The sequence below is a fragment of the Ranitomeya imitator genome, chromosome 1, assembly GCF_032444005.1.
Source record: "Ranitomeya imitator isolate aRanImi1 chromosome 1, aRanImi1.pri, whole genome shotgun sequence".
Lineage (NCBI taxonomy): Eukaryota > Metazoa > Chordata > Amphibia > Anura > Dendrobatidae > Ranitomeya > Ranitomeya imitator.
Window position 1 is genome coordinate 636,453,150 of NC_091282.1, and position 25,800 is coordinate 636,478,949.

Sequence of the window (25,800 nt, forward strand, 5' to 3'; positions counted from 1 at the left end):
AATATATCATTGCTCCTAAACAAAATATTTTAAATGCAGCCAAGCTTCTTAGACCACCCTGATTATCTTTACTGAAATGGGTATTTCTGGCAATAGTTGGGACTCACATACTAGTCAACAAAGAAATCATCAGCTGAGCAGGCACATCTGTTCCGAGCTGTGCCCAACACTAATGCGCTCGAAAGACAGATGGGGGACCCAGTGGTTGGGCCTGTGTGCCAGCGACATTTTTAGCATAACCCGTGCGCATGTACATAGTTACATAGGTTGAAAAAAAGACCTTGCTCCATCAATATCAACCTTCTTCCACCAATTATACATTTTAAGTAAATTATCTATAACCCACAATGTCATGTATATCGAGGAAATCATCCGACCCTTGTAGAACAGCCGTTATAGTGTCGGACAATACTACCTTCTTGTGGTCAGCATTAAAGTCTGACTGCTCTAACTGTAAAGAACCTTTTCCTATTTAGCTGCCGGAGTAGCCTTTTCTCCACCCACAATGTAATAAATATACGAGATGGAACAACCTGCCAATTATTGCTGAAAGGGCTAACTTCCTGATAGGTAGGATGGTGTCCCAAATCTACCATCATGTTGGATTTTGATTTTTGCCTCCAAAGCGTTGCTCACCAAAGGAATCAAAGGTTTCCAGGCACCCTTAAGCTAAATTTGGGCAGCACGGTGGCTCAGTGGTTAGCACTGCAGCCTTGCAGCACTGGGGTCCTGGGTTCCAATCCCACTAAGGACATCTGCAAGGAGTTTGCATGTTCTCCCCGTGTTCGTTTGGGTTTCCTCTTGGTACTCTGGTTTACTCCAAAGACATACCAATAGGGAAATTCGATTGTGAGCCCCATCGGGGACAGCGATGATAATGTCTGTAAAGTGCTGCACAATAAGATTGTGCTATATAAGCAAAGCATAATAAATGTTCATTCACACACAGTGCTGTTTACTCCCACAAATTCAATTGATCCATACGTCTCCGTTTTAATATTGGATCCGCGTGCTCGGTCCTTGAGCAGGTCCTATACTCATCCGTTTTGTCGATCAGACTTGGCTGTTAAAGTCTATGGCGTTTTGTATAAAAACCCAGACGATACTTTTGTACTGCCGCATTGCAACCATCTTTCACGATTTTCAACGATCCATTGCCAAGAGCTAACAAACACAAGCTCAGATTTTTTTAAAAAAAGGGTCAAGTTCTGCCGAATATAGAAGTTGACACGCGAGTGTAGCCTAAAATCCTCCATAAATGGTAATAAACGGTCAATTCATTTATACTCCTGGAGAAAAGCTGCTTTTAGATAAGTCAGAGAACACAGAAGTGCTCGGCCTAGCGAGTGCCCCTATGTATGGGAGACAGATGAGATAACTGTAGACAGTCGGCAGATTGGTGGCTCCTCCATACAGTGCTTACTCTGCCGAGCACTCCGGTCTTCTGTACGAGAAACATTGTTGGAAATTTTTAGCGGCTGCACATCTCGGGTAGAACACAAGGATCTGCAGTCCAAAATCAGATATGCCAAATGTTTATCTCCCCCTGTGCAGTGATCTGAACCCCTTGAAATTGGCCGATTTGCTTGGCTTTAGTCTAACATGCATGGGGTATTTTAGACTAATATTGATGGCTGGTAGGACTCACTAGTTCAAGCCATGGTTTTAATGATTGATTGTATAGAGCGTTGTAGGATCAAATCTACTTACAGGAGAATTTTGTATATATATATATATATATTTTTTTTTACAGCATTCACTGGTGGATAATTAAGGTCTTAATTGTATTGCTTTTCACTTTGTTTTTAGTCCCACTACTGGACTTTACCATGTATTAACAAATGGAAACATTGAGATTTTTGTGTTTGTAACGCTAATAAGCCTTGTTACAGAAGTACACAGACAGGAGCCAATGAGGATCCATGAGCTCCTGGCTGCAGCCCCCAGGTACACTTAAGGATATGTTCACATGGGAACGTATCTAGCAAGGAGTTTCAATGGAAAAAGCCACATTACGGTCCATACAAGGTTTAAAAAAAAAAATCATGTTAATAGATTCCTAGTGGGGTTTGGTTTCAACTTGACCTGGCTAAGTCAAAAGAAGGCAGAAATTTTCAGAATTTGTTTTTACTTTCCTTAGGCCTTTATTTTCACGAACTATAATCTTCTTGAAATTCATTGTCACACTTTTCTCCATGTCCGAAAGGTGCAATCATAAGGGTTTAAGGGGTAGCCTCTTCCATGAATGTTACTGCGTAGATGCCACGGTTATAACTGACCAACATCCCTAAGGTTGTTAAAATGGCCAGGTTCGAAACTTCAATCCAAGCTGCTTCTGAAGACACTTGTGACAGTCTCAATATTTAAACCATCCCTATACTATTTCTTCGAAGCCATTCACACTGAAGACAGTACTTTTCTACAATCTGGAGCGTAGGTTTTGGAGGCAGTTGTCAGTCACACTTCCGTGACAATGTTTGAAGGCGTTAAGATTCATGAATCTTGGGTATTGGAGTCATAACAGTCCTTATCTCTACACTATCTTGCGTTCTTTTTGAAGAATGTCTTCGTGACTATGTATGAACAAGCACAGCAGGTAGCAAGTCTAGAAATTATTTTGGTGCTAGTACTATAGTGGGTTGGGGAGGTTAAGGATATATAGTGGCATAAGAAAGATTTCAAACTCCTTTATATTCATAAAAATATAAGGTAAGGCATATCAAAACCTTCAATAAACAGGTTTTAAGACTTTTGAAAAAGTTGTACAAACATGATAGATGCCCATTTGGGAGCCATAACAATACTGGGAGACCCCTATTACTGGGACCGGGGGGGTTGTGTGAAGCAGTTCGTCCTAACAGCACAATAGCAATAAGCAGTTTGTATGGAAAGGTAGTTGAACAGGCCCTCGGGGGCTCAAATTAATGTCTATATTTGGCAGTCTCCAATAATTTCATAGACTTTAGATCTGTGTTCTTGACTGTCACTCAACTTAAACATCGATTTTAATCATGAAGAGGGGAAATAAGATGGATAGCCAGGATACCACCACCCTATCTAGGAGTGTGGTTTTGATTTTTTTTAAAAAAAAAAAACCCGTGGCAAAACAGCTTTAAAAGAACTTCTTAATCCATTGGAAAGAGCAGAGATTTGGCTACAGGGTCTTCATAATATATGGACAACTAATTATTCAGAAAAGCGTAGTTGCCACAATTGTGGCAATAAAGAAATACAAAAGTCTTGGTGCTTGAATCCAGCTCATCGATGGCAGTTTTGGTCCACATGATACCGTGTAGTTGGCTTATCGATGGATGACCTAACAAATATGAGTTTTTCCAAAGTGAACCTTTTAAAGTTTCACAAATTGGTTTAGAAGGAATTTGGACCTACTCCTTCCAGAATTTTAAATCTTCGATCACATATTGACATAGCTTAGTTCAGCTTCTTCAATTTTCACAAACATTCCAACATGCTTCTCTTCAGCTTCAAGGCAGTTTTTCTAAGACTCAGATCAACAAGTCAAACAATGCAGTGTTCATCTTCCATCACTGCTGGAAACCCGCCCTGCCGATAGTGAAAGACTTCAACTTCTTTATCCAAAGAAAAATTATCTTCTCCTAAGCTTTCTGGGATCCTGGGTTCAAATATAACCAAGGACAACATATGCAAGGAGGCTGCATGTGCTCTGTGTTTGTGGGGATTTCCTCAGGGTTCTCCAGTTTCCTCCCACTCTCCAAAGACATACTGATAGGGAACAGTGCCGAGAACATCTAAAGCAGGGGTCCCCAACTCCAGTCCTCAAGGCCCACCAACATGTCATGTTTTCAGGATTTCCTTAGTCTTGCCCAGGTAATAATTGCATCACCTGTGCAATGCAAAGGAAATCCTGAAAACATGACCTGTTGGTGGGCCTTGAGGACTGGAGTTGGGGACCCTTGGTCTAAAGCACTGTGGAATTAATGGCACTATAAAAGTGAGAAAAATAAGTAGTTCAATTCATGAAAGACATGGTCCACATTGATTCGTTTTAACGTTACCTATGGGATTTTTGGTGATTCTGATTATTATCAGCCTTGGTTTTGCGTTTGTTCTTTTGAAAGACGGACTGCAGTGGAATGGTAAAAGTGATTTTATCCCGATCTTAGCTTGTCTTTTTTCCAAAACTTTGTTGACCGAGGCTACAAGTTCATAGTCATGATGCCAAATGACCCAATTATCTTAAATGTTTCAATACTTTTTCTAAGACCTTGTGGAGTGAACAAAAATATTTGTGCGTACTGAAAAGGATTGGGACACCTTAAGGGGCACTTTATTTAAATTTTATTATAGTCTCTGGGTTGCACAGTCTACTGCTGAATGCAGAATCAATTAACTGAGAATTCAGAAGACACTTTTTTTTTCTTCTGAGTATCTCCAGTAATTCATGACCACATGAAATCTGAGGTTAAAAGGGCATCAGTCAGCAGGATCCACTCACCTAAACCAGATGGCCATGAAGGCCATAGAAAGTTGAATAAAATGATACCTTGATATCTGATGTTTTATTCCAGAAAAACCCACATTTTTCTTAATATGTAAATGAGTTGTTAAGATCTTTGGGCCGGACATGGGTCCTGGAGGCAGATTCTCAAGGAGATCTGTTACCAGTGACACGTTATTACTGACAGTCTGCTCTTGAATTACGTCTCACACTGTAAATGCCTTTCATTTAAAATAATCTCTAGACAGATTCTCAGAGAGATCTATGTCCGAGCCATAGACCTTCATAGTTAGTTTACATATTAAGAAAACCATGGATTTTTCTGAAATAAGACATCATATCAAAGATATCAAGGTATAATTTTTTTCAACTTTCTATGCTGCATATCAATATAGATGGCGTAGGAAGGTTGAACCTAACAGATTCTCTTACTGAGCTCAGCTGAGAGAAGAATCCATAGGGATGAGCGCATCCCCAAGTGCTCAGTTAACTAATTCTGCAGACAGCATTAGGCATTGCCTTCTGTAGCTTCTATAGTGCAAACGGTGTTAAAGTTTTAAGAGAATCCACTCAAAAAAATTAATTTATCCAAAAAGCATAGATATTTAAGTAAAAAAAAAATGGAGCAAAAGGCATCCATGTTTTCATCGAAACGTAAACTGAAAACTTGGCAACGGTTCACAAGATTCCTTGGTGCACTATAAGATCTAGTAAATCAGCAAGGGCGTAGAAAAAGTCAATATTCGCCCAATAAACTTTTGGTAATCAATATGCGTATACAGCAGTGTACCTTAAAACATAACACTTAACTGGACCAAATGAAATTATATATATATATATATATATATATATATATATATATATACACACACACATACATATATATACACATATATACATACACACACAATCTTATACATGGCTACAAGAAGGGAAAAGCAAATACTACATGTGTATACAGAGCCCACAATGGAACCAGTGCAAGGATAACATTGGAAGGATTTCAGCCATATCTTGGGACTTCTGTTTTGAAAGCACCGCACTGGAGAAAAGGTGAAAGGCAGTTATGTAAATGCCTAGAATCCAGTCGTGCCCCATGTAAAGGCGAGGGTTGTGGGGCTGACATGAATAAGGTGTCACTTGGGTACTGCCCTTATCAGGGCAGGAGAGAGTGCATGGGGCACAACAGGGGATTCTAGGGGTTTACATACTCTTCCCTTTTGTCCAGTGGGGTGCTTCCAGAGAAAAAGTCTCAAGATAAGAGTGAGATCGAAATTTTTCATACTTGCTCTGGTACTGTCGTGGGCACTTTATAAACATGTAATATTTGTTTTTCCTTCATGTAGCCATGTAAGTTATATGTATTGTCTGTTGGTTTTTATATTAATCTGATACCCGATAGGGGGGTTTATTTGGTCCAATTAAAGATTATGTGTTAAGGTACACTGCTGTATATGCACTATAAAATCTACAGTCACTGGCAATACGACAGACTATGGCAATACGTTAAAGGTGTTAGAAGTAGGGAGACAAATCTTAAATCCTTGTGTGTCAATGGAGCATTTGGAAGTGTGTTTCCTTAAGGGGAATTTTCTATTACATTCCTAGTTAGCCCAAGCATGGTCATTTTACAATGTTACTTGCCTAACAAGTCAAGGCTCTAAAGGAAATTACAGATCTTCCTGAAGAATATAAAACTTGGCTTGAAGACCATAAAAGTCAAGTGTTAGGTGTTGGCCAGAAACTAAAAAGAACCTGCCAATAGCCTGATAATCGGGGTCAGTAGCCGGCACAGAGATGCTTTGCAGAATACACGTCAATGGAAAGTTTACTAAATGGTGGGGAAACCAGTTACTAACAAAGCACAAAATGCCTCCCAAATTCAAGATTACGTAGAATAGGTCATTGTGGCAAGACACTAAATTTACATATCTCCTGCCGGAGAATTTATCTATGAAAGCTTCATATGGAAAGCCAACACATTACTTTTCCTTTAAGAAAAGATTTAGTCATGTGGAAAGGGAAGTCCTAGTCACATTTTTACCACAGATGAGGATTACTGCTGAAGCTCTTTCATCACACCTTCCTTCTACATTATCTATTCTTAAGACCTTTCTTTTCTAAAGGTACCTTCACACATAACGATATCGTTAACGATATCGTTGCTTTTGGTGACGTTGCAACGATATCGTTAAGGAAATCGCTATGTGTGACAGCGACCAACGATCAGGCCCCTGCTGTGCCATCGTTGGTCGCTGAACAAAGTCCAGAACTTTATTTCGTCGCTGGATCTCCCGTGGACATCGCTGGATCGGCGTGTGTGACACCGATCCAGCGATGTCTTCACTGGTAACCAGGGTAAACATTGGGTAACTAAGCGCAGGGCCGCGCTTCGTAACCCGATGTTTACCCTGGTTACCATCCTAAAAGTAAAAAAAACAAACACTACATACTTACCTACCGCTGTCTGTCCCCGGCGCTGTGCTCTGCACTCCTCCTGTACTGGCTGTGAGCGTCGGTCAGCCGGAAAGCAGAGCGGTGACGTCACCGCTCTGCTTTCCGGACGCTGTGCGCTCACAGCCAGTATAGGAGGAGTGCAGAAAAGCAGAGCGCCGGGGACAGACAGCGTTAGGTAAGTATGTACTGTTTGTTTTTTTTACTTTTAGGATGGTAACCAGGGTAAACATCGGGTTACTAAGCGCGGCCCTGCACTTAGTTACCCGATGTTTACCCTGGTTACCGGCATCGTTGGTCGCTGGAGAGCGGTCTGTGTGACAGCTCTCCAGCGACGCTGCAGCGATCCGGATCGTTGTCGGTATCGCTGCAGCGTCGCTTAATGTGAAGGGGCCTTTACTTTATAAGCAGTGCTATAATGAGCACTTATACATTTCTGATCTGTACCAAAGTAATTTTACAGATTGCCTTTTCAAGCATTCTGATATCATTGGTGTCCCTTAAAGGGAACCCATCCCCTGAAAAAGTGCTATTAACATGCAGATACAGGGTTCATCTGCAGGGTACTAGCGTTCCGGGGACCTGCCTGGCAACCGCACTAACACTGCCGATGCCAGGAAATGTTCAGTCACCAGTGTATAGAGAATACCATTGGCTGTATCCAGTCCCACGGCCTTGACTGACAGATCAGCATTAGAGCCGACTGTCAGTCAGGGTCTGGGGAAGGGGGGGGGCGGCGCGCAATTACAGTTGACACTCTCTATGCACAGAGCGGTGAACCCGTGCCGATTCAGCCCCCATGGCTGATAGTTGCACTCCTGGCAGTGTGGCTCCAAGTGCTGCAGCCGGGCAGGTTCAGAATGCTATTAACCTACAAATAAACCCCATGTCTGCAGGTCAACACTTGTTTTTTCGCATGATAGTCCACGTTTGTACTAGTTCAAGGGAACGTAAGAAAGAAAAAATTCCATGTACCCAGTCCTTTTAGCTTTTTTTTTTTTTTTTAAAGTGAATATCTTCATATACTGTAGCTCTATGACGAACTACAGTACCAAGCACTACAGACTTGATGGGAACGTCTATATGCATTTTAGTCTAACACCTTTGAATGCGAGAGCCGCATACATCTCAAACTATTTGCAGAGATTTCTGAATTTTCAGAGCAGCTTGAAAACTTGGTGAAAGTTTAGAGAAATCACTGGTGTAATCCCTGCCCCAGCTGAAGTCTGATCTATGTACATTAACATTTTAACCCTTATTTATAGGGGCTCTTGATTTGAAAGAGAAAAAATATATATATCAAAATAGTTTTTTTGAAGTTCTGAACAATAAAAGTTCCTTCCCACCCAATTCAATGCTGCACTTTAAGAACACCTTTTCCTCCTAAAGGAAGAACTGTTACAAACCTAAAGCCCCCCCGCCCCATACACATAAAGAGGTTGGCCAAAATGACTCCTTGGCTGTTCTCATGGTATGAACAACTTTTCCTTTCGAAAATTGCCTTTCTGGGGAACGATCATTGTCTAATACACCAATAAGATTTTTTTTTTTTTTTTTTCTTTTTGCAGAAGCCATCCAAGATGCTCCCCTCCTCCCAACATTATTTGGCCCATTTTTGTCTTCTGATGTAAGTGGCTATTAACCTAGCACCATGACCCATAAATACAACATTACTTGCAACTCCGATAATGCATTTGCACACAACATACTGAATAAAGAGTGTAGTGGTTGTGATTTTATCAACAATTCAAAATGTCTTAAGTTTCTAGAATTTAAAATTGGTAGTGAAAAACTATCGTCTTTATTACATGAACACACATCAGACCACCTTCAGTTTATTGTTACTGGCTGAAAAGCAAAAAAGAAAAAGGTTGATTTCATACAGAGCACATCTGAAGCATTTATAGAAGAGGAAGACTGGGAGGAGAGGAAGCAACATTTACAGCACGGAAACAAAGGCTCAGACATTGTACGAGCGTGACTCCCTATCAAAGCATTTGGCATTTGCAGCCATCTAAAACGTCCCTTATTAGAACATTTTGTAAACCTATGGAGATTTTTTATTTTTACCCTTAATGTATTTTGGGCCAAAACTCATTTTTCTTATATGAGATTCATTACAAATTTTGCAGCACTCAACTTTAACAGTCTCCTCATTTACCAGCCTGCAGAGTGAGCCAACGGACAATCCAACAGTGAGCTTGTTGTAATGAGGCATTTGTAACTTCAGCTTTTTCTGAGCTCCTCATAGATGATTTATCACCGCAAAGTTCAGCTGAACTTTCAGTGCAGAAGACAGCAGCATACACCCATGGTTACCCGTGTCCCCCAATGAAGCAATAAAGAAACGTCAATCTCCCTATCAGCAGCTCACTGTTGGATTCTCAGTTAAATAACTCATTCTTCAGTCAACAATTGTCAAAAAATGTATTCATGTATTTTTGGCTTAAAGATTTAAGTCCCCATCCAGAGCGGTTTTTGGTTTAGCAGGCAGGTATCTTGACTGTCACCCTTCCCATAAATATGTATATTAGTATAGCTCATCGGTAGATTCAGTCTGGCTCGGTCACACTTGGCTTGAGATTACATATCTTATGCCTAATTTAAGGACAAGAACAGAAATATAGACATGTGGGAAAAGTGAGTAGGCTGTGCTTGCAGGACACGTTGGGTTAAAGTGACAGCACCTTGGCAGGTCCAAGGGAAGGTGCAATTTACATAAGTTGGGTGCAGCTGCTTAGACTTTACAACTAGTCACAAATCCAGTATAAAAAAAAAAAAAAAAAAAAAAAAACACAGAACTGGCTCAATGCTGCCCAATAATCTTAGTTGCTGTTCCTTATTTTTAGGGTATTTAATAGTGATGAGCGAATATACTAGATTTCTCAAGCACGCTCAGGGGTCCTCTGAGTATTTTTTAATGCTCGGAGTTTTAGTTTTTAGCGCCGCAGCTGAATTATTTACATCTGTTAGCCAGCATAAGTACATGTGGGGATTCCCTAGCAACCAGGCAACCCCCACATGTACTTAGCCTGGCTAACAAATGTAAATCATTCAGCTGCGGCGCTAAAAAACAATCTCCGAACACTAAAAAATACTCGGAGGACCCCCTGAGCGTGCTCAAGAAATCTCAAGAAACGAGTATATTCGCTCATCACTAGTATTTAATGATCATTTGCCAAAAATATACTTTTTGCAATAAATAGAGCATAGGGCAATTTTATAGGCTATATCCATTGCACTATAGGCAAAAAAAAAAAACAAAAAAACTGTTGAGCCATATTAGAGCAATATTCAACAAAAAGTGCTCGGAACAGCATCAAAGGGGTTGTCCAATACTAGGACAACCACTTCTTAAACTATGTTAGGACCCGATAAAGTAATAAAGCTTACACTCACCTTCCATGCCAGAGCCGTTCCAGGGGTTGTAATGCGGTGAAACAACACGATTCTCCGCACCCAATCAGCACTGGTATTACTGTCTCCTGTTAAAATGAACATGAAGAGGAAGTGAGATCAGCTGGCTTCCACTTCATGTTCAGTTTGTACGAAGGCTGAGAAAGTGACGCCAGAGCTGACAGGGTGTCAGGCATCACGTGTCACAACACCGTATCACACCCCTGGGGAGAGCGAGTGCCGTCACAGTGGGAACAGTAGCGGCACGGAAGGGGAGTATAGGCTTTATTATTTTATTGGGGCTGAACATTTCGTTTATGAAGGGGTTATCCTAGTAGTGGAGAACCCCTAATAAAAAGATTTAAAAAAAAAAAAAAAGAAATATTTATTTTATAAGAACTTCACCATTCCCTTCCCACTTTTTTTTTTGCATATCCAGGGATGTGAAAATAATCACTGCTCATTAAAAATTGTCAGCAGCAGGAACCAGTCACAGCGGCCGCTGGGTGGAAAAATCACTGCTGCAGCAATAAAGGTCGGCAGGCTACTTGCTCACATTGGAATAGGAGCGGCAAGGGATGGTTGGGCAAGTATGGCCTTTTTTCTCTTAATCCATTCTTAATTATTATTTTTTTTATAATTATTTATTATGGGAGACATCCTCTTTAGGATGAATTTTACAGAGACCACCACAAGAGAATTAGAATAGAAAAGCGGGTGGGTCTGGTCGTTAAATATATCACCTCTACTGCAAACACAGCCTTTACTTTGCCACATTTTGGGTCCAAAGGGGACTTTTTTCCCTTTGCCTCCAAACTACTTAAATCCTAAGAAGAAAAAAAGCATCATAGTGATTGACAAATGACCTGTGCATAATATATGGTGATCGATGCCTCCGCGCATTGTTACAAGCACTCGAGCGGCGCAATTAACTAACCCTACAAAGAATTCAACAATTTAATATTTGCTAACGACATAAGCAAACAGTCTGTAATTGGTTAGTACAAAATCATTTAAAACAGGGTTATCCTTCACAAATTAGGATCCTATTTTTTCTTCCTTTTTATTATTTTTTTTTTTACATTTATACACCGGGGCAAAAAAAAAAAAAAAAAGGATAGGGTTAATTTTCTGGTGTAAAAAAAGGACTGCTGAAATCCCATACTTAGAAGTGTCACCACAAGGGGAATCAGAGAGCTCCGAACATGACATCCGAGAGTGAGCATCTCTATATTTGCTGGGGCTCAGGAGACAATTCTTAGCACTAGTGAGATGTAAAATCACTGCACCCGTCAGCGCGGCGTCTCTACATAGCAGATTTGTACACAATTAGAGAGAAAAAAAAAAGGCTCATTCTAAGGTCTGATGGAGAATAGAAAAAATAGAAAAAAGTTAAAGGGAACCTGTCTGCAGGATTGTGCTGAGTAACTACAGTGTCAGGTCGGCGTTGTTACACTGATTACAATGACACCTGGGGATGAAATCAGTCTTGTGGTTGTTGTGTAATCTCTAGTTTTGAGTTAATGAGATTCTGATGCTCTGCTTATACAGCTCTGGCAAAAATTAGGAGACGACCACATCAAAACCCTGTCATGGGCAGCCCAATCTCCGGGCCTGAACCCCATTGAAAATCTCTGGAATGTAATCAAGAGGATGATGGATAGTCACAAGCCATCAAACAAAGAAGAACTGCTTATCATTTTTGCGCCAGAAGCGGTATGAAAGACTGGTGGAAAGCATGCCAAGACCCATGAAAGCTGTGATTAAAAATCACGGTTATTCCACAAACTACTGATTTCTGAACTCTTCCCGAGTTAAAACATTAGTATTGTTGTCTCTAAGGCTATGTGCACACGTAGGAAAAGAGGTGCAGAATTTTCTGCACGAAATTCGCATCTCCTGGCAGAATCCGCAGCTGTGGATTTGCTGCGGTTCTTATGCGGATTTTGTGCGATTTTAATGCAGAATTGATGCGGATTTTCAGCAGTTTTTGCCACTGCGGAAATTAACACGGAGGGGTGCAGAAACGCTGCAGATCCGCACAAAAGTAGTGACATGCACTTCTTTGAAATCCGCAGCAATTCCGCACAGCTTTTTTTTTTGCCATAGAATAACATTATACTCTACATCACAGTGCGGGTCTGCAGCGTTTCTGCGTGGAAAAATCCACATCGTGTGCACATAGCCTGAATGATTATGCTCTTGTTTTCTTTGCATTATTTGAGGTGCGAAAGCACTGTTTGTTTTTTTTGTAATTTTGACCATTTCTCCTTTTCAGAGAAAAAAAAATAAAATATATTGCTTGGAAATTCGGAGACATGTCAGTAGTTTATAGGTATATTTTTGAGTAAAATAGGTATATTTTTGAGTAAAATGTAAATTGTTCTTTAAGTCTATAAAGAGAAAAATCAGACAACCTGAACATTTTGAAGTGGACTCAAGTTTTGCCAGAGCTGAATTTTCACCTTAACTGACTTTCCCATTATTTTAAATACTGCACTTGCACAGTTCATATTATGGACTTAACTACAGTGAAATGGTGCCGCTGCGTACACAGTACATCGATCGCTCGCAAATAGATGCTACAGCGCATGCGCCAGTTTGGAGGGAAAAAAAATTGACTGTACCAAAATGGCCAACAGATGCTACCGAGTTGTGCGGCGCCATTTTGCTGCAGCCAGTTTTTGTTTTCCTCCAACAAAACGTTCCCACCGGAGCACGCGTAGTTGCTATTGCGCAAGTGCCGCCGGCATTTTGCTACAACCACATTTTTTTCTCCCTCCAACAAAATGGAGCATACGCATTACCATCTATCGTCAAGTGATAGATGCAACTGCACATGTGCCGCCATTTTGCTGTAGTTACAATTTTTTTTTATTTAAGCTGCGCAGTGACCTGTCATAAGCTCATACATCAGATGCATATGTAAAGAGAGCACCACATAAAGCCCAGCCAGCCCCAGAGCATGAGACTCATTAACTGAAAACAAAAATTACACAACAACCACAAGACGGATTTCATCACTAGGCATCATTGTAATCAGTATAACGGCGCCGACCTAACACTGTGTGTAGGTTACTGTGCACAATCCTACCGACAGGTTCCTTTTAAATACAATACAAATAAATAATTGAATTAATATTTTTCTTACTGTTTATTTTCTATTTTCTCGGGCGGTAAGCACAAAAAAAAAAAAAAACATAATATACAGGGTAACGCTAAGGCTATAAGAAGTCACAATTTGAAAAAAAAAATCTTACTGTGCAAAAAATGCCAAGTGAATTTAGATTTTGGACTAAAAAAAAGATTAAAAAATATAAAACAAATTATGTAAAAAAAAAAAAAAATAGATTTGGGGGAATTTTTTTCACTTTTTTCTGACTGTTCTGTCCAAATTAAAAGCAGGAAAAAAATGTACAGGGTCATACTAAAGCCAAAAGAAGTAATGATGTGGCCATGTGCATTCTCCAAGAATAGGAAAAAAAAATAATTACAATATTGTGCAAAAAATAAAAAAATTAAATTCAGATTATTGCTGGTAATTTTTCCCCTATTGTTTTTCTCTCTGTTCTGTACAAAAAGATTTTTTTAGTCATACACTATACTAAAGGCTGTAAGAATAATCCCATGGACAATAAGTCATTCTAAAACACATTTTACTGAAACAATTATATTAAAAAAAAAAACAAAAACAAGTAAAGAGGAGAGGTCATACCGAAAAAAGATCGTAGGGTCAATGCATCAATTAGTCCTAAACTAATCAGAAAATCAGTTTCAAGTCTGTATGAGTAGCTATTTTCATCTCATGTGCCCACGTGGAGAAGAAAAAGAAAAAAAAAAAAGAGGTAATACTAATAAATGGATCCCAACAAGATAACTGTCCATATATTAGTATGCCATAGCTTAAAGTTAAAACCTCATTAATCTAAAAAGGTACAGAACTTACAAGTGATTGACAAAGTAATTATCATAACATGAATGCAAGCAAAGCAAAAAAAAAGTGACAGTGCATACAAAGTAACACCTGTAAAGTGCATATGGCATAGAGAATATGAATAGGTCACTGCAAAGACATAAAATAAGTGCATGTGCTAAAAAGTGGCAGTGCAGTCATAGGCACAGGACCACAAGGGACAGTGCACAGATTTCAGAAACCCTTTCTGAAGAAGCATCTCATGAACGTAATATTGTATGGTTTTCTGCTACAATTCATTGCTCTTGGATTTGGGCATTAGCCATATCATTTTGGAGTAATGATTGTCTCACAGATCACCATCTGTGCAATATGCCTTGTGGACCTGGCCTATGAAGGCACTGCCACTTTTTAGCACATGCACTTATTTTCTATGATATATGTCTTTGCAGTGACCTATTCATATTCCCTATGCACTTTACAGGTGTTAGTGCATGCAAAGTGTCACTTTATTTTTTTGCTTACATTATACTTGTTCTGATAATTATTTTGTCAATCACTTAAGTTCTGTACTCTTAAAAACTTTTTTAGATTAATGAAGTTTTAACTTTCCGCAATGGCATACTAATATCTGGAAGGCTATCTTGTTTAGATCCATTTATTAGTATTACCTCTCTTTTTCCACGTGAGCATATAAGACGTCTATAGCTACTCATACAGACTTGAAACTGATTTTCTGATTAGCTTGGGACTAATTATTGATGTATTTACCCTATCTTTTTTCAGTATGACCTCTCCTTTTTACATATATATATATATATATATATATATATATATATATATATATATATATATATATATATATATATTTGTTCCAATGATGATAATTATTGTCCGTGGGAGTATTTTTGTAGGTTGCATTGGTAGTTCATACTCCCATTTACATAGATGACCTTTTATAGGTTCCTAAGGCTGTAAGAAGCCATGATACAGCCAGGCACATTTTTTCTAGAGTATCAATAAAAAAAAATACACAGTTGAATTTAGATTTTTCCTCATGCTTTTTTATCCCCTATTATGGAAAGAAATTATTAGAGTAGACATCACCCTGCAAGAAGTCCCAGTTTTGCATACTGTACACACAAGCCTAAAAATGAAGGCATGTTTCCATTACACAGTTTGAAGACACTGCAAACGCTGAGTATATAGAGATCCCGGTACATATCAGAACACTTTGATGAAAAGAGGCTACCCCCTTAATTGTGCGACGTGTACAAACTAAGCCGATCCGTGCACAACTTGGGAGGTATTGCTAAAGCCACCGGGTTTTCATTACTCTCCTTCCTCCTATTGCAAGGACATCAGGCTGCAAAATTCCCCGAAGCCGGATTAAGTCCTGAAACGCGTCACGCTGGGATGGAGCTTAACTTGCGTTTCGTTCAAACTGCAGGGTGAGGAGGACAGTTGGTAGCAGCGGGTAGAAAAAGAATGGTTAACAGCTTATGAATTTACATCAATTTCAAAAATTTTGCCAAAAAACCCCCCACAAAAAACCAATGATCTCCTTATTACATTCCCTTGTGACTCACCTATCGGGGGTTTGGAAAGCAATGGGCTGATCTGGATTGGCTTCATTGAAAAGAAACAGGATAGTTTTTGACTTGAGTGACTGGTTCATGTAGGATTTATTAGGAAATGGGCAACTCTGACAGAGGACAGCATGGGAAGGGTCCGATTTATGAAAAGGGCTACTTGGACACTGTATGCAGGAGAGGGGGAAAAAAAAAAAAAACAATTCCCCTATGTAGTAAAAATAAAAAAAAAATGTATTACTCTTTCAACTTTCCACACCAAATGCAGGCTGAGCTGGACAGGTTTACCAGAAATCTAAAAATAAAAAAAGTGTGCCTCAACTTCACAAAAAAAAAAAAAACAATTTTGCAGCAGTGCTGGTATTAGTATCTCGGTTGATAATACGGACGTTTCGGAGAAAAAAAACGTGAGCCCCTTCCATAAGGTGGTCGAGGTCGTTTTAAACTGTGATATGGGTCCCTAGGTCTGAACGGGGGTCGTTGAGGTCGCATGCCTCCAGCGTTCATGTGATGTGAGCCAGCGTGACGTGGAGGACCACCAAAACTTCCGTGAAAGTCTCTGGGAGGGGGACCCAATGGTTCGTTCAGCCTGCCATGAGGGTGATTGCGTTGACTGTTTTCACGAGATAAGGGATCGTGATCGCGAGCAGATAGCGGATGCATGGGGAAAAGCTCCATTGGCCCTTGGTGTTCTTGCGAGAAGGGATGGCGTATGTCCAAACGTGGAGGTGGGGAAAACGGAATGCTGCCGTGTTCTGTCGAGTGATGGATGCAGAAAGGGTTCCCGGCGTGCTCGGAAGGGGGAGTGACGTGAGACAATATTTTCGGTGGTTCCACAGATTGTATACGTGAAGTGACGGGAAGGTCACGGGGAAAAAGATCAGGAGGCAAACCGGGAGGGGGCATTGTCTGCTCAATTTGAAATGGTCCACCTCGATCCAATGGAGGAACCATAGGTGGTGGAGGTGGCGGAGGCGGCAAGAGATGATCAAAGGGAGGAATATTTTTTGTTCTAAAGTCAGTGACAGCGTCTGAAAACCGTGGTAAGTGCTCATCATACTGTGATTTATACCCAGGGCCGCCACCTAGGGAAGGCTGCTCCTCAGCACTTGACGGATCATCAAAAGAGCTTCCTGTACTACCCATCTCAAACCAACCGCTTCTGATCTCATCCATCCCATGTGGTCTACCACTTTTCATGCCAACCCTCATAGACTCTACCGTCTTAATGGGCTCCCCCGAGTACCTCGTATTCCCCATATTGTGATACCCCAATGTTTCAATGGGAGCGCCTTTTTCTTCAGTGCTATCCGGCAAGTCAACACTCGACGATGATGATACTCTAGTTTCTATGCGATACTGCTCATCTGACCGATCTTCAGGAGTTGTTCCACGGCCAGGCATATCTTCGTTAAAGCTTGCCTGCCCAAACTTCTTTTCTTCTGAGGGTCGTCGAGACGCGTTCTTTAACATATTTTTAAACTCCATTGTTGTGGAGGCTGAAAGAGTCTGTCCTGATGGTTCAGAGCCCATTATTGTGGGAGGAGGATTATTATTTTTGGGGGGCAAATTTGGATGTCTGCTCTGGGGAAGGTGAGCAGATTCCGAAAACTGTGAATGCAGCATTGGTACATTGTGGTTGGTGTCCAATGGGTAAAATGGATCATCTTTTGGAGGGGAAGTGGATATGGTGTTAGCCTCAAGGTTATTTCCTTTTAGACTATAGCCTCCATATCTATCAGAAGATGGAGACAGCGAACTGCCCTTATCCCCGGTGATAAAAGGTGGCTTGAAGGACTTTCGAAAATCTTGGTTGAAACCTGGATTCGGTGGATACTCTATGGGTTCTAAGTGTGGGCTTGATTTTAGAATAGATTTTGACGGTCTTGTATCTAGCTTGCCCATGCTGGTGGATTGTGGGCTGGCATAATCAAAGTCCCGATAGTCTTCATCTTCGTGAAACGATGTGTCTGGAAAAAACTTCTCTAAAGTTGAATCAACTGCTGAAGAATTCTCCAGATCGGGCGCATGCCGGTATGCATTGGGTGAATTTTCGCCGAGGCCGTATGGCCTGTAGGGCTGAAGTTTCTGAAATTCGCTGTCTTTTGTTAGGAGAGGCGACCTCGTGCTGCTGGGGGTAGATGAACCAGGACTGATGATCTTCGACAACAAAGAGACGCTGTCCACGTTGCTTGAAGTTGGCTTGTCCATAATCTCATCCTGGGTAGGCGTACCGCTTCTTTCATCGCGGACAGGGGTCCCGTCTACATTATCCAGAGAGGTATTCGAGGGTCCACTGTGAAACTCTGAAGGAGGTTCAGCCACAACATTTGGACCCAAGCCGCTAAGGATCGGTATATTCAGATCCAGACCACTAAAGCCTGGGTTTCCTTTCAGGAAATTATGGATCTTAAGTTCCAGACTTGAAGATTCCACTTCTTCTGTGGGTTTGTGCACCGACAATGGCTGACCAACCAGCTTATCCTCAGTTATAGGGGACTGAGAGGGAAATACGATGGATGCGGGTGGTTTTGGATTGGTGCTGGGTGGGACATTGGACTTACACGGAGATGTGGATGAAACGTCGGGGTTAGAGTTTGTGGGAGAATAACCATAGAGTTTGGGCAGAAAAGGGGGAGTGACTGAAGGGGCGTTTCTATCTTTTACGGTCTGGACAGATGTATTCAGCGGTGCTGTGGACGTACTGATTGTCGATGTGCCGCTGTGCAGAGCAACGCTTTGTATCAGAGATGATAGACCTGGAAAAAGTAACAAGAACAGAGTTAATTTCAGTAAGACCACAAAAGAAAACTAAACACCGCTTTTATCACTGTCTGGCTGGTAACTGATCTCCCACCAGTTAACCTTTACTAACAAGGATGAGCTCAATTAAAAGGGGCCACCGACATGTCCTGTCTCCATACAACCCCAGTTTATCGGCAGCAGAACCCGTTTACACCAAGCGATGTGCTGCCGAGAATGATTTTTGCTGTCAAACAAGCCATTCATGGATGAACAATAGTTTTACTATTTTGTCAGGTAATTTCTGATATGTTTACAATCATTCGCCTGCTCATTTACAGATTATTGACTCCTAATTTGACCTTTATTCTTGTGTCAGTCATTATGGCCTTTAACCAGTTCAATACCAGGCCATACATTTGACGTTGCTGACCATTTTTTTTTTCCCATACCTGCTAAAACAGGATTTTTGGTTGCTTACGGTAAAATCTGTTTCTCGGAGCCTTCATTGGGGGACACAGGAACCATGGGTGTAAGCTGCTGCCACTAGGAGGCCGACACTATGCAAATAAAGTAAGCTCCTCCTCTGCAGTGTACAGCCTACCGACAGGAAGTAGGATATTCAGTTAGTGAGAAAGCAGTAGGAGAAACAACATGTAAGAGAGAAAGAATAATAATATAATAATAAACTTTATATAGCGCCAACAAATTCCGCAGCGCTCCACAGATTAACAGTTTCAAACATTCAGAGTGTTCAAAGAACTCAAACGTAAACAGCATAACACAATAAACAGAGCTGTTCAACTTGGGAGGGTGCTATGTCCCCCAATGAAGGCTCCGAGAAACAGATTTTACGGTAAGCAACCAAAAATCCTGTTTTCTCTATCGCCTTTCATTGGGGGACACAGGAACCATGGGACGTCCCAAAGCAGTCCCTGGGGTGGGAAAAACAGACTTCCATCAGGTCAGAGGACTCACCACTGCCGCCTGCAGGATCCTTCTGCCCAGGCTGGCGTCCGCCGAAGCATAGATATGGACCTTGTAAAATTCGGCGAACGTGTGGATGGAAGACCAGGTTGCCATTTTGCAAATCCGTAGGGCGGAAGCCCTGTTGCGTACCACACAGGAAGCGCCGACTGCCCGGGTAGAGTAAGCCTTTATCTCAGGAGGGGGCACTCTGTTCTTGACCCGGTAAGCCTCCAAAATTGCCGTTCTGATCCAGCGAGCAATAGTCGCCTTGGAAGCCGGCAGGCCTCTACGCGCGCAATCAGGGATGGCGAAAAGAGAATCCATCTTTCGGAAAGCGGCCGTGCTAGCCAGGGAGATCCTCACTGCCCTAACGAGGTCCAGCCTGTTCAACGATCGCTCCAGAGGATGAGTCGGAGCTGGACAAAAGGAAGGTAGAACGATGTCCTCGTTGATGTGGAAAGGTGAAAACCACCTCGGGAAGGAAGGAAGGTGGAGGCCTGGGACCACCTTGTCCTTGTGGAAAATCAAGAAAGGAGGTCGGAAAGAAATGGCCGCGAACTCGGAAACGCGGCGGATCGAAGTGATGGACACAAGAAAAGCTACCTTCCGAGATAGAACTGACAGGGAAAACTCCCCAAGAGGCTCAAAGGGGGGAACCCCTAAGAACGTCCAGCACAAGCTTTAAATCCCATGAATCCACAGAGGCCCTGTACGGAGGGACAGCGTGGGCTACTCCTTGAAGGAAGGTCTTAACCTGTGGCTGAGATGATAATGTCTTCTGAAAGGGAAGAAGAGCGCAGAAACCTAGCCCTTTAGGGAACTAAGAGCGAAGCCCGAATCCAGTCCTGCCTGAAGGAAAGCCAAAATGGAAGGCAGGGAAAAGGACATAGGTGAAAAGCGGTTGGACTTGCACCGTCGAAAGTAAGCCTTCCAGGTACGATAGTAGATCCTGGAAGACGACGGCTTCAGAGCCTGGATTATAGTATGACTCATCTGGGCCGAAAGGCCGGACGCTCTTAGAACTGTGGTGTCCACAGCCACGCCGTTAAACTGAGTGACCGATAATTCAGGCGGCAGATCGGACCCTGAGACAGCGGGTCTGTCTGGAAGGCGCCAGGGGGCGTCCACAAGAAGATTGACGATCTCCGCAAACCAAGAACTCCTGGGCCAATCCGGGGCGATCAAAATGACCACCACCACTTCCGCCTTGATCTCTTTCGACAGCTTGGAAAGCAAGGGAAGGGGTGGGAACCGATAGGGGAGCACGAACTGCGACCAAGGAATGGCCAGAGCGTCAACACCACTGCGAGAGGTTCGTGGGACCTTGGGACAACCCCTGGGACCTTCCTGTTCAATCGGGACGCCGTGAGGTCCACTTCCGGAGTCCCCCATCAAAAAACAATCCGATAGGAGACTTCCTGAAGTAAGGACCATTCCCCTGCCGGGAGACTCTCGCGACTGAGGAAGTCGGCGGCCTAAATGTCCACGTCGGGGACATGCACTGCGGATCTCACCAGGACCGTTGCCTCTGCCCAAAGGAGGATCCTGGAAACCTCGGCCAAGAACTCAGAGTCCACCCCTGGTGGTTGACATATGCCACTGCTGTGGCATAGTCTGTCTGGATTCGAATTGGCAGGCTCCCGAGAATCCTTACCCAGTAAAGGAAAGACAGAAAGATGATCTGGAACTCGAGGACATTGATCAGCAGAGAGTACTCCTGCGCCGACCAACAACCCTGAAAAAAAAACAAACAGGTGACAAAGCCCCGCGACTCAGCCGAGCAGGCTGGCGTCCGTCGTCACCACCTGCCAGAGAACTGGAAGGAAGGAGCTGCTCTAAAGGATCTGCTCTGGGATATGAGAAGTGACCTCGGCCACCAGTCGAGGAACCGCTTGACCCGGGAGAAAGCCGGATCGGACGATGCAGGGAGAAAACAGACCTGTCCCCCTGTGATAGAATAGCCTGCTGAAGAAGTCTTGAATGAAATGGGCGAAGGGAAATAGCTTCCGATGTTGCAACCAACCTCCCCAGGACCTTCATGGCCCATCGGAAAGGAGGGAAGCTGAGAGCCCTGGAGCAAGCGAACTTCCCGACGAAGGAGGGATATCTTGTCTTCGGGAAGGAAGACTCTGGTCCGACAAGTGTCGAAGAACATGCCCAGAAATACGAGGCGCTGAGAAAGAACAAGACGGGACTTCTTCCTGTTGACGAGCCACCCGCAACAGCTAGAGTGTCGGGAAAGATGGATAGACTTTTGGGAGCCTGAAACTGAAATTCCAGAGCCTCCATGGAAGCGATTACTGAACGAGGGGATTCCATCCTGAAGTGTCTCAGACGAAACTTCTTGTTCAGCAATTTGAGATCCAGACTGGGACGAACCTTGTCGTCCTTTTTCGGTACAAAGAGATTTGAAGAGAAGCCAGTGAACCGTTCCTGTTCTGGGACGGGAAAGATTACCCCGGATTTAAGGAGGGAAACAATGGCTGTAAAGAAACCCAGGACTAGAGCGGGGTCTCTTGGAGGTCGGGATTCAAAGAAAACGATCCCGGGGCTGTGAAATGAATCTATTTTGTATCCAGAGGATACAAGTTCCCTGACCCATGCGTCCTCTACTGAGGAAACCCAGACGTCCCTGAGAGGAGACGGCTGCCCAGCCTGGGAAACGGGCTGGGGTCTAGTCGTGAGGCATGCCTAGGTGGAACTTCCAGTCCTAGACCTGGAGAATCCACCTTAGGAGTAGCGGGAACGCGAGGAAGGAGTGAGTCCGAAAAATACCTTCTTCTCTTAACGTGCTTGTGGCCTCTGCTGTTGCGAAGAGGAATCTGATGCCGCAAAACGACGAAAAAGGTCGAAAAGACCGAAGTTGTCGCCTAAGGGGAAGTTGGCGAGGTCTGGAGAAGGGAACTCGTGCTGCCAGTAGCATCCTTAAGAATTTGGTCCAGACTGGAAAAGACGTGATCCTTGAAAAGGCAGGCTCGTAAGGGAAGACTTTGATGACTCTTGAGCCAAACAGTGCGACGGCTGGCAACATTTCTGGGTGCCTGAGCGGCAGAAGACGTGACGTCCAGGGAACAAATTATTCCCCGGCGTGAGTAATCTGGGTGGCAAGTTCCGCCAGCCGGTCTGGTGGAGCTCCGGCTTGAATGCCCCAACCGAGTTGTTTAGCCCCTTCGGATACAGACTTCGAAACCCAAGTGGAAGAAAAAGCCGGTCATAGGGATGATGCGGCAGCTTCGAAAGCTGACTTCACGAAGGATTCCATGATCCTATCGATGGAATCTTTCAGAGCCGCCCCACCGGACAGCGTGAGGACCGTGTTGGTGGCAAGTCTAGCAGCCGGCGGATCCACAGAGGGAGAAGTCGTTCTCTATCGCCTCTCATTCCGGTTGGCGATGAGATCCGGAGGAAAGAGATATGAGACTCCAAGACGCTTGCCTCTTTGAGAACGTCTGGTCGAATTCTCTCTTTCTCTGGCCAGAAGCTCCTCGAATTCAGGATGAGGAGCGAATACCTTGGGAGGTAGTTTAGACCGTCTAAACGAAACCGCCTGATCTGCGGGTTCCGTAGAGGAATCTATGATGCCACAGGTCTGATTGGTTGCTCCAATGAGGCTTTGAACCATATCCCTCATGTTAGCGATTTGGTTTGAATCCGGCCCCAAATTATCCTCCGAAGGTGCATCAGAGAAAGCCTCCCCTGACTCCGGGAGGGGGGGGGAGGACCAGGGGGAAGTCGGCCACAGAGAAGGACCGTGGGGCGAGATGGACCGAGAAGAGAATTCAGACTGGCGTTCCTGTCTGGATCTTTCGCGGCCTGTATTGGAAGTCTCGGACGGAGCTTCTTGCGACCCGCTAGCTACTACGGAAGTCTGCAGGGGCAACCAATCGAGCATGGACACAAGGGTCTGGGACACCCATGTGAGATCCGCCACTGATAGAGACAGAGAGGAGGCCCAACCTGGGGTGGGGACTTCGCTCTGAGGGGGAGCAGCAGGTGGGGGGTCCTGGGCGGTGAGCATAATGTGGGTTGCTGCAGGCCTGCCTGAGGGGGAGCCTGCGGATACAAGCCGAGCACGGAAAGTGTTTTACTAAGGCACAGGAAGTAGGGAAAAAGTAGGAGGCCGGAAGCGACCTCCCTTAAAATTAGACCGAACGGGCCCCTGAGGAAAATATCAGAAGGTTAGATGGGAGTGTCAGTCTGCGGTGCAGAGCTACTCACAGCAGACGCTGCGATTTCCAGATGGAAGGTTGCACGGCTTGGAAGGTGCTCCTCAGGAACGATAGCCCCTAGGAGAACAGGCAGTCACATCTGGGGCACCCTTTTGTCCGAAACTTGATGCAGGCCTTAAGAACAGCAGTGGGGAGAAGCGAGGATGCCAGAAATTCGTGGTCATAAGCTGCGAAGAAAACGTTCCTGGCGCTGAACTGCGGCTGCACGAGGAGTGGTGGGCGAGCTAACCGCCAGGCCAGGAGCACCAAGATGGCGCCGGTGGGCGGAGCTCACTGATGATTGTCGGGCGGGAGAAAGGCCCGCCCGAGGGAAAGAAAGTGGGAGGAGTCAAGTAGGCCCCGGTAGAAGCCGAGGCCTAAATTTGAGGACGGCGGCCGCCGGGAAGGGCTGCGGCGGTGGGAGAAGCGCGGCCGCCGGGAAAAACCCGGCGCGGCCGCCCGCAAGGCTGGCGCGACAAAAAGGCACAGTGCGGCCGGAGGAGAAAGGGAAAGTGCGGCTGCAGGAGGAAAGCGGCGCGGATACCTGTAAGGCCGCCGCGCCGGGCAGAAAGTGCGGCTGCAGGAGGAAAGCGGCGCGGCAGCCTGTATGGCCGCCGCGCCAGGCCAGAACACAGTGCGGCCAGGGGAAAAAGGCAGCGCGGTCGCCTGCAAGGCCACCTCGCCTGAGAACAGCGCGGCTGCCAATACACAATGGAAGGGACGGGAAAACGCCGACCAGGCCAAGGCAGCCTGGAAAGAAATCCCAAGGGACCCCCAGACGACCACCCCGGAACTGAGGAGGGACCTAGAGGCACTTTGAGGGTAGGAATACTCACCTAAAACATCCCGCGCCGTCCTTACTAATCTCAATCCGGGGAAAATATCAGACGTCCAGGGAGCTGATTGACATCCTCGTCTCCTCCAACCGACAGGCTCTGGTGGGCGAGTGGGTGGGGGACCGGACTTCTAAGCATGTTTGTGTGCTAGGATCTTGGTCCAGTTGTGGGATCTATGAGGATACGGGGTGGCAGTATAGTCCGATTGTGGGACTACAGGTGTGAATGTTCACCCTGTATCCCTCCGAAAAAACCTGAAAGAAAACGACGCACATTGAGGTAGATAGGGGTCTAATGAAAGACCAGTGTCCACCTCCTACTGACACTAAGCTAAACTGAATATCCTACTTCCCGTCGGTAGGGTGTACACTGCAGAGGAGGAGCTAACTTTTATATTTGCATAGTGTCAGCCTCCTAGTGGCAGCAGCATACAGCCATGGTTCCTGTGTCCTCCAATGAAAGGCGATAAGAGAAAATGTTTTACTCTAACTCCAGTTAGTTCAGTGCAATCAGGAAAGCAGAGACCGTAATAAACCCACTCTGCCTTTTCTATGGGGAGTCCAGCTGTGTCTGACAGCTGGCTCCCCACTCCTGCATGATCTGGTGCAGCTGCTTTGAAGGGGCTTTTAATAATAATAATAAAAAAAAAACATTGGTGGAGTAAGGTTGAAATTGGTAAACTGATGTCCTTTTCCAAGAAGGCAGAACACCTGGCGATTTTGAAAGAGTGGTCCCTAAGAAATGTTACAGGACAATACATACATCTTTCCCTGAAAAAGCAGCTTACTGCCTTTCACTCACCATCGGTCTTTCCTTTTAGCAACCAAATGTTTTACTAGAACCCTTTACAAAAGACTAAAAGTAGAAATTTTTTTTTCATGAAAAGAAACAAACACACAAAAATCATGTGGAGAACACACGTGTACAGATACAAGCTATGATCAGTGGCACTACCTTGCAGATTGGGAGTGGAGGGAACCTGCGTTTTGGACAGGGCAGAGAGAATGCTTTCTGGAGTGATCTCCACTTTGGATAGAATATTTGCCAGAGGGTTTGCTGAAGTCTGAGCCGGCGGCTTTACAGCTCCCCCTAAATTAGATGTCGGTGTTGTTGGGGTGCCAGGGGACGGCTTGTGTGCTGGACTTACACCTAAGAGAAATCAGAATTAAATAAGGTGTCAAAACCAAGGTGTCTGTTCACACGCATAAAC

The 25,800-nt window shown here is 44.0% G+C and overlaps 2 protein-coding genes across 2 annotated transcripts in view; both read right to left on the minus strand.

Annotated features, from left to right (window-relative positions):
• TARS2 (threonyl-tRNA synthetase 2, mitochondrial) overlaps positions 1-15,965 on the minus strand; it is a 47,776-nt gene extending 31,811 nt beyond the window's left edge. Inside the window, exon 1 of the mRNA XM_069727096.1 lies at positions 15,833-15,965. The gene's annotated coding sequence lies outside the window, so the exon portion shown is untranslated. The remainder of the gene's footprint in view (positions 1-15,832) is intronic.
• RPRD2 (regulation of nuclear pre-mRNA domain containing 2) overlaps positions 15,957-25,800 on the minus strand; it is a 99,560-nt gene continuing 89,716 nt past the window's right edge. Inside the window, exons 10-11 of the mRNA XM_069727075.1 lie at positions 25,545-25,739; positions 15,957-18,594 (exon numbers count right to left, since the gene is read on the minus strand). Coding sequence (XP_069583176.1) covers positions 16,199-18,594; positions 25,545-25,739 — 2,591 coding nt within the window. The 3' untranslated portion in view covers positions 15,957-16,198. The remainder of the gene's footprint in view (positions 18,595-25,544; positions 25,740-25,800) is intronic.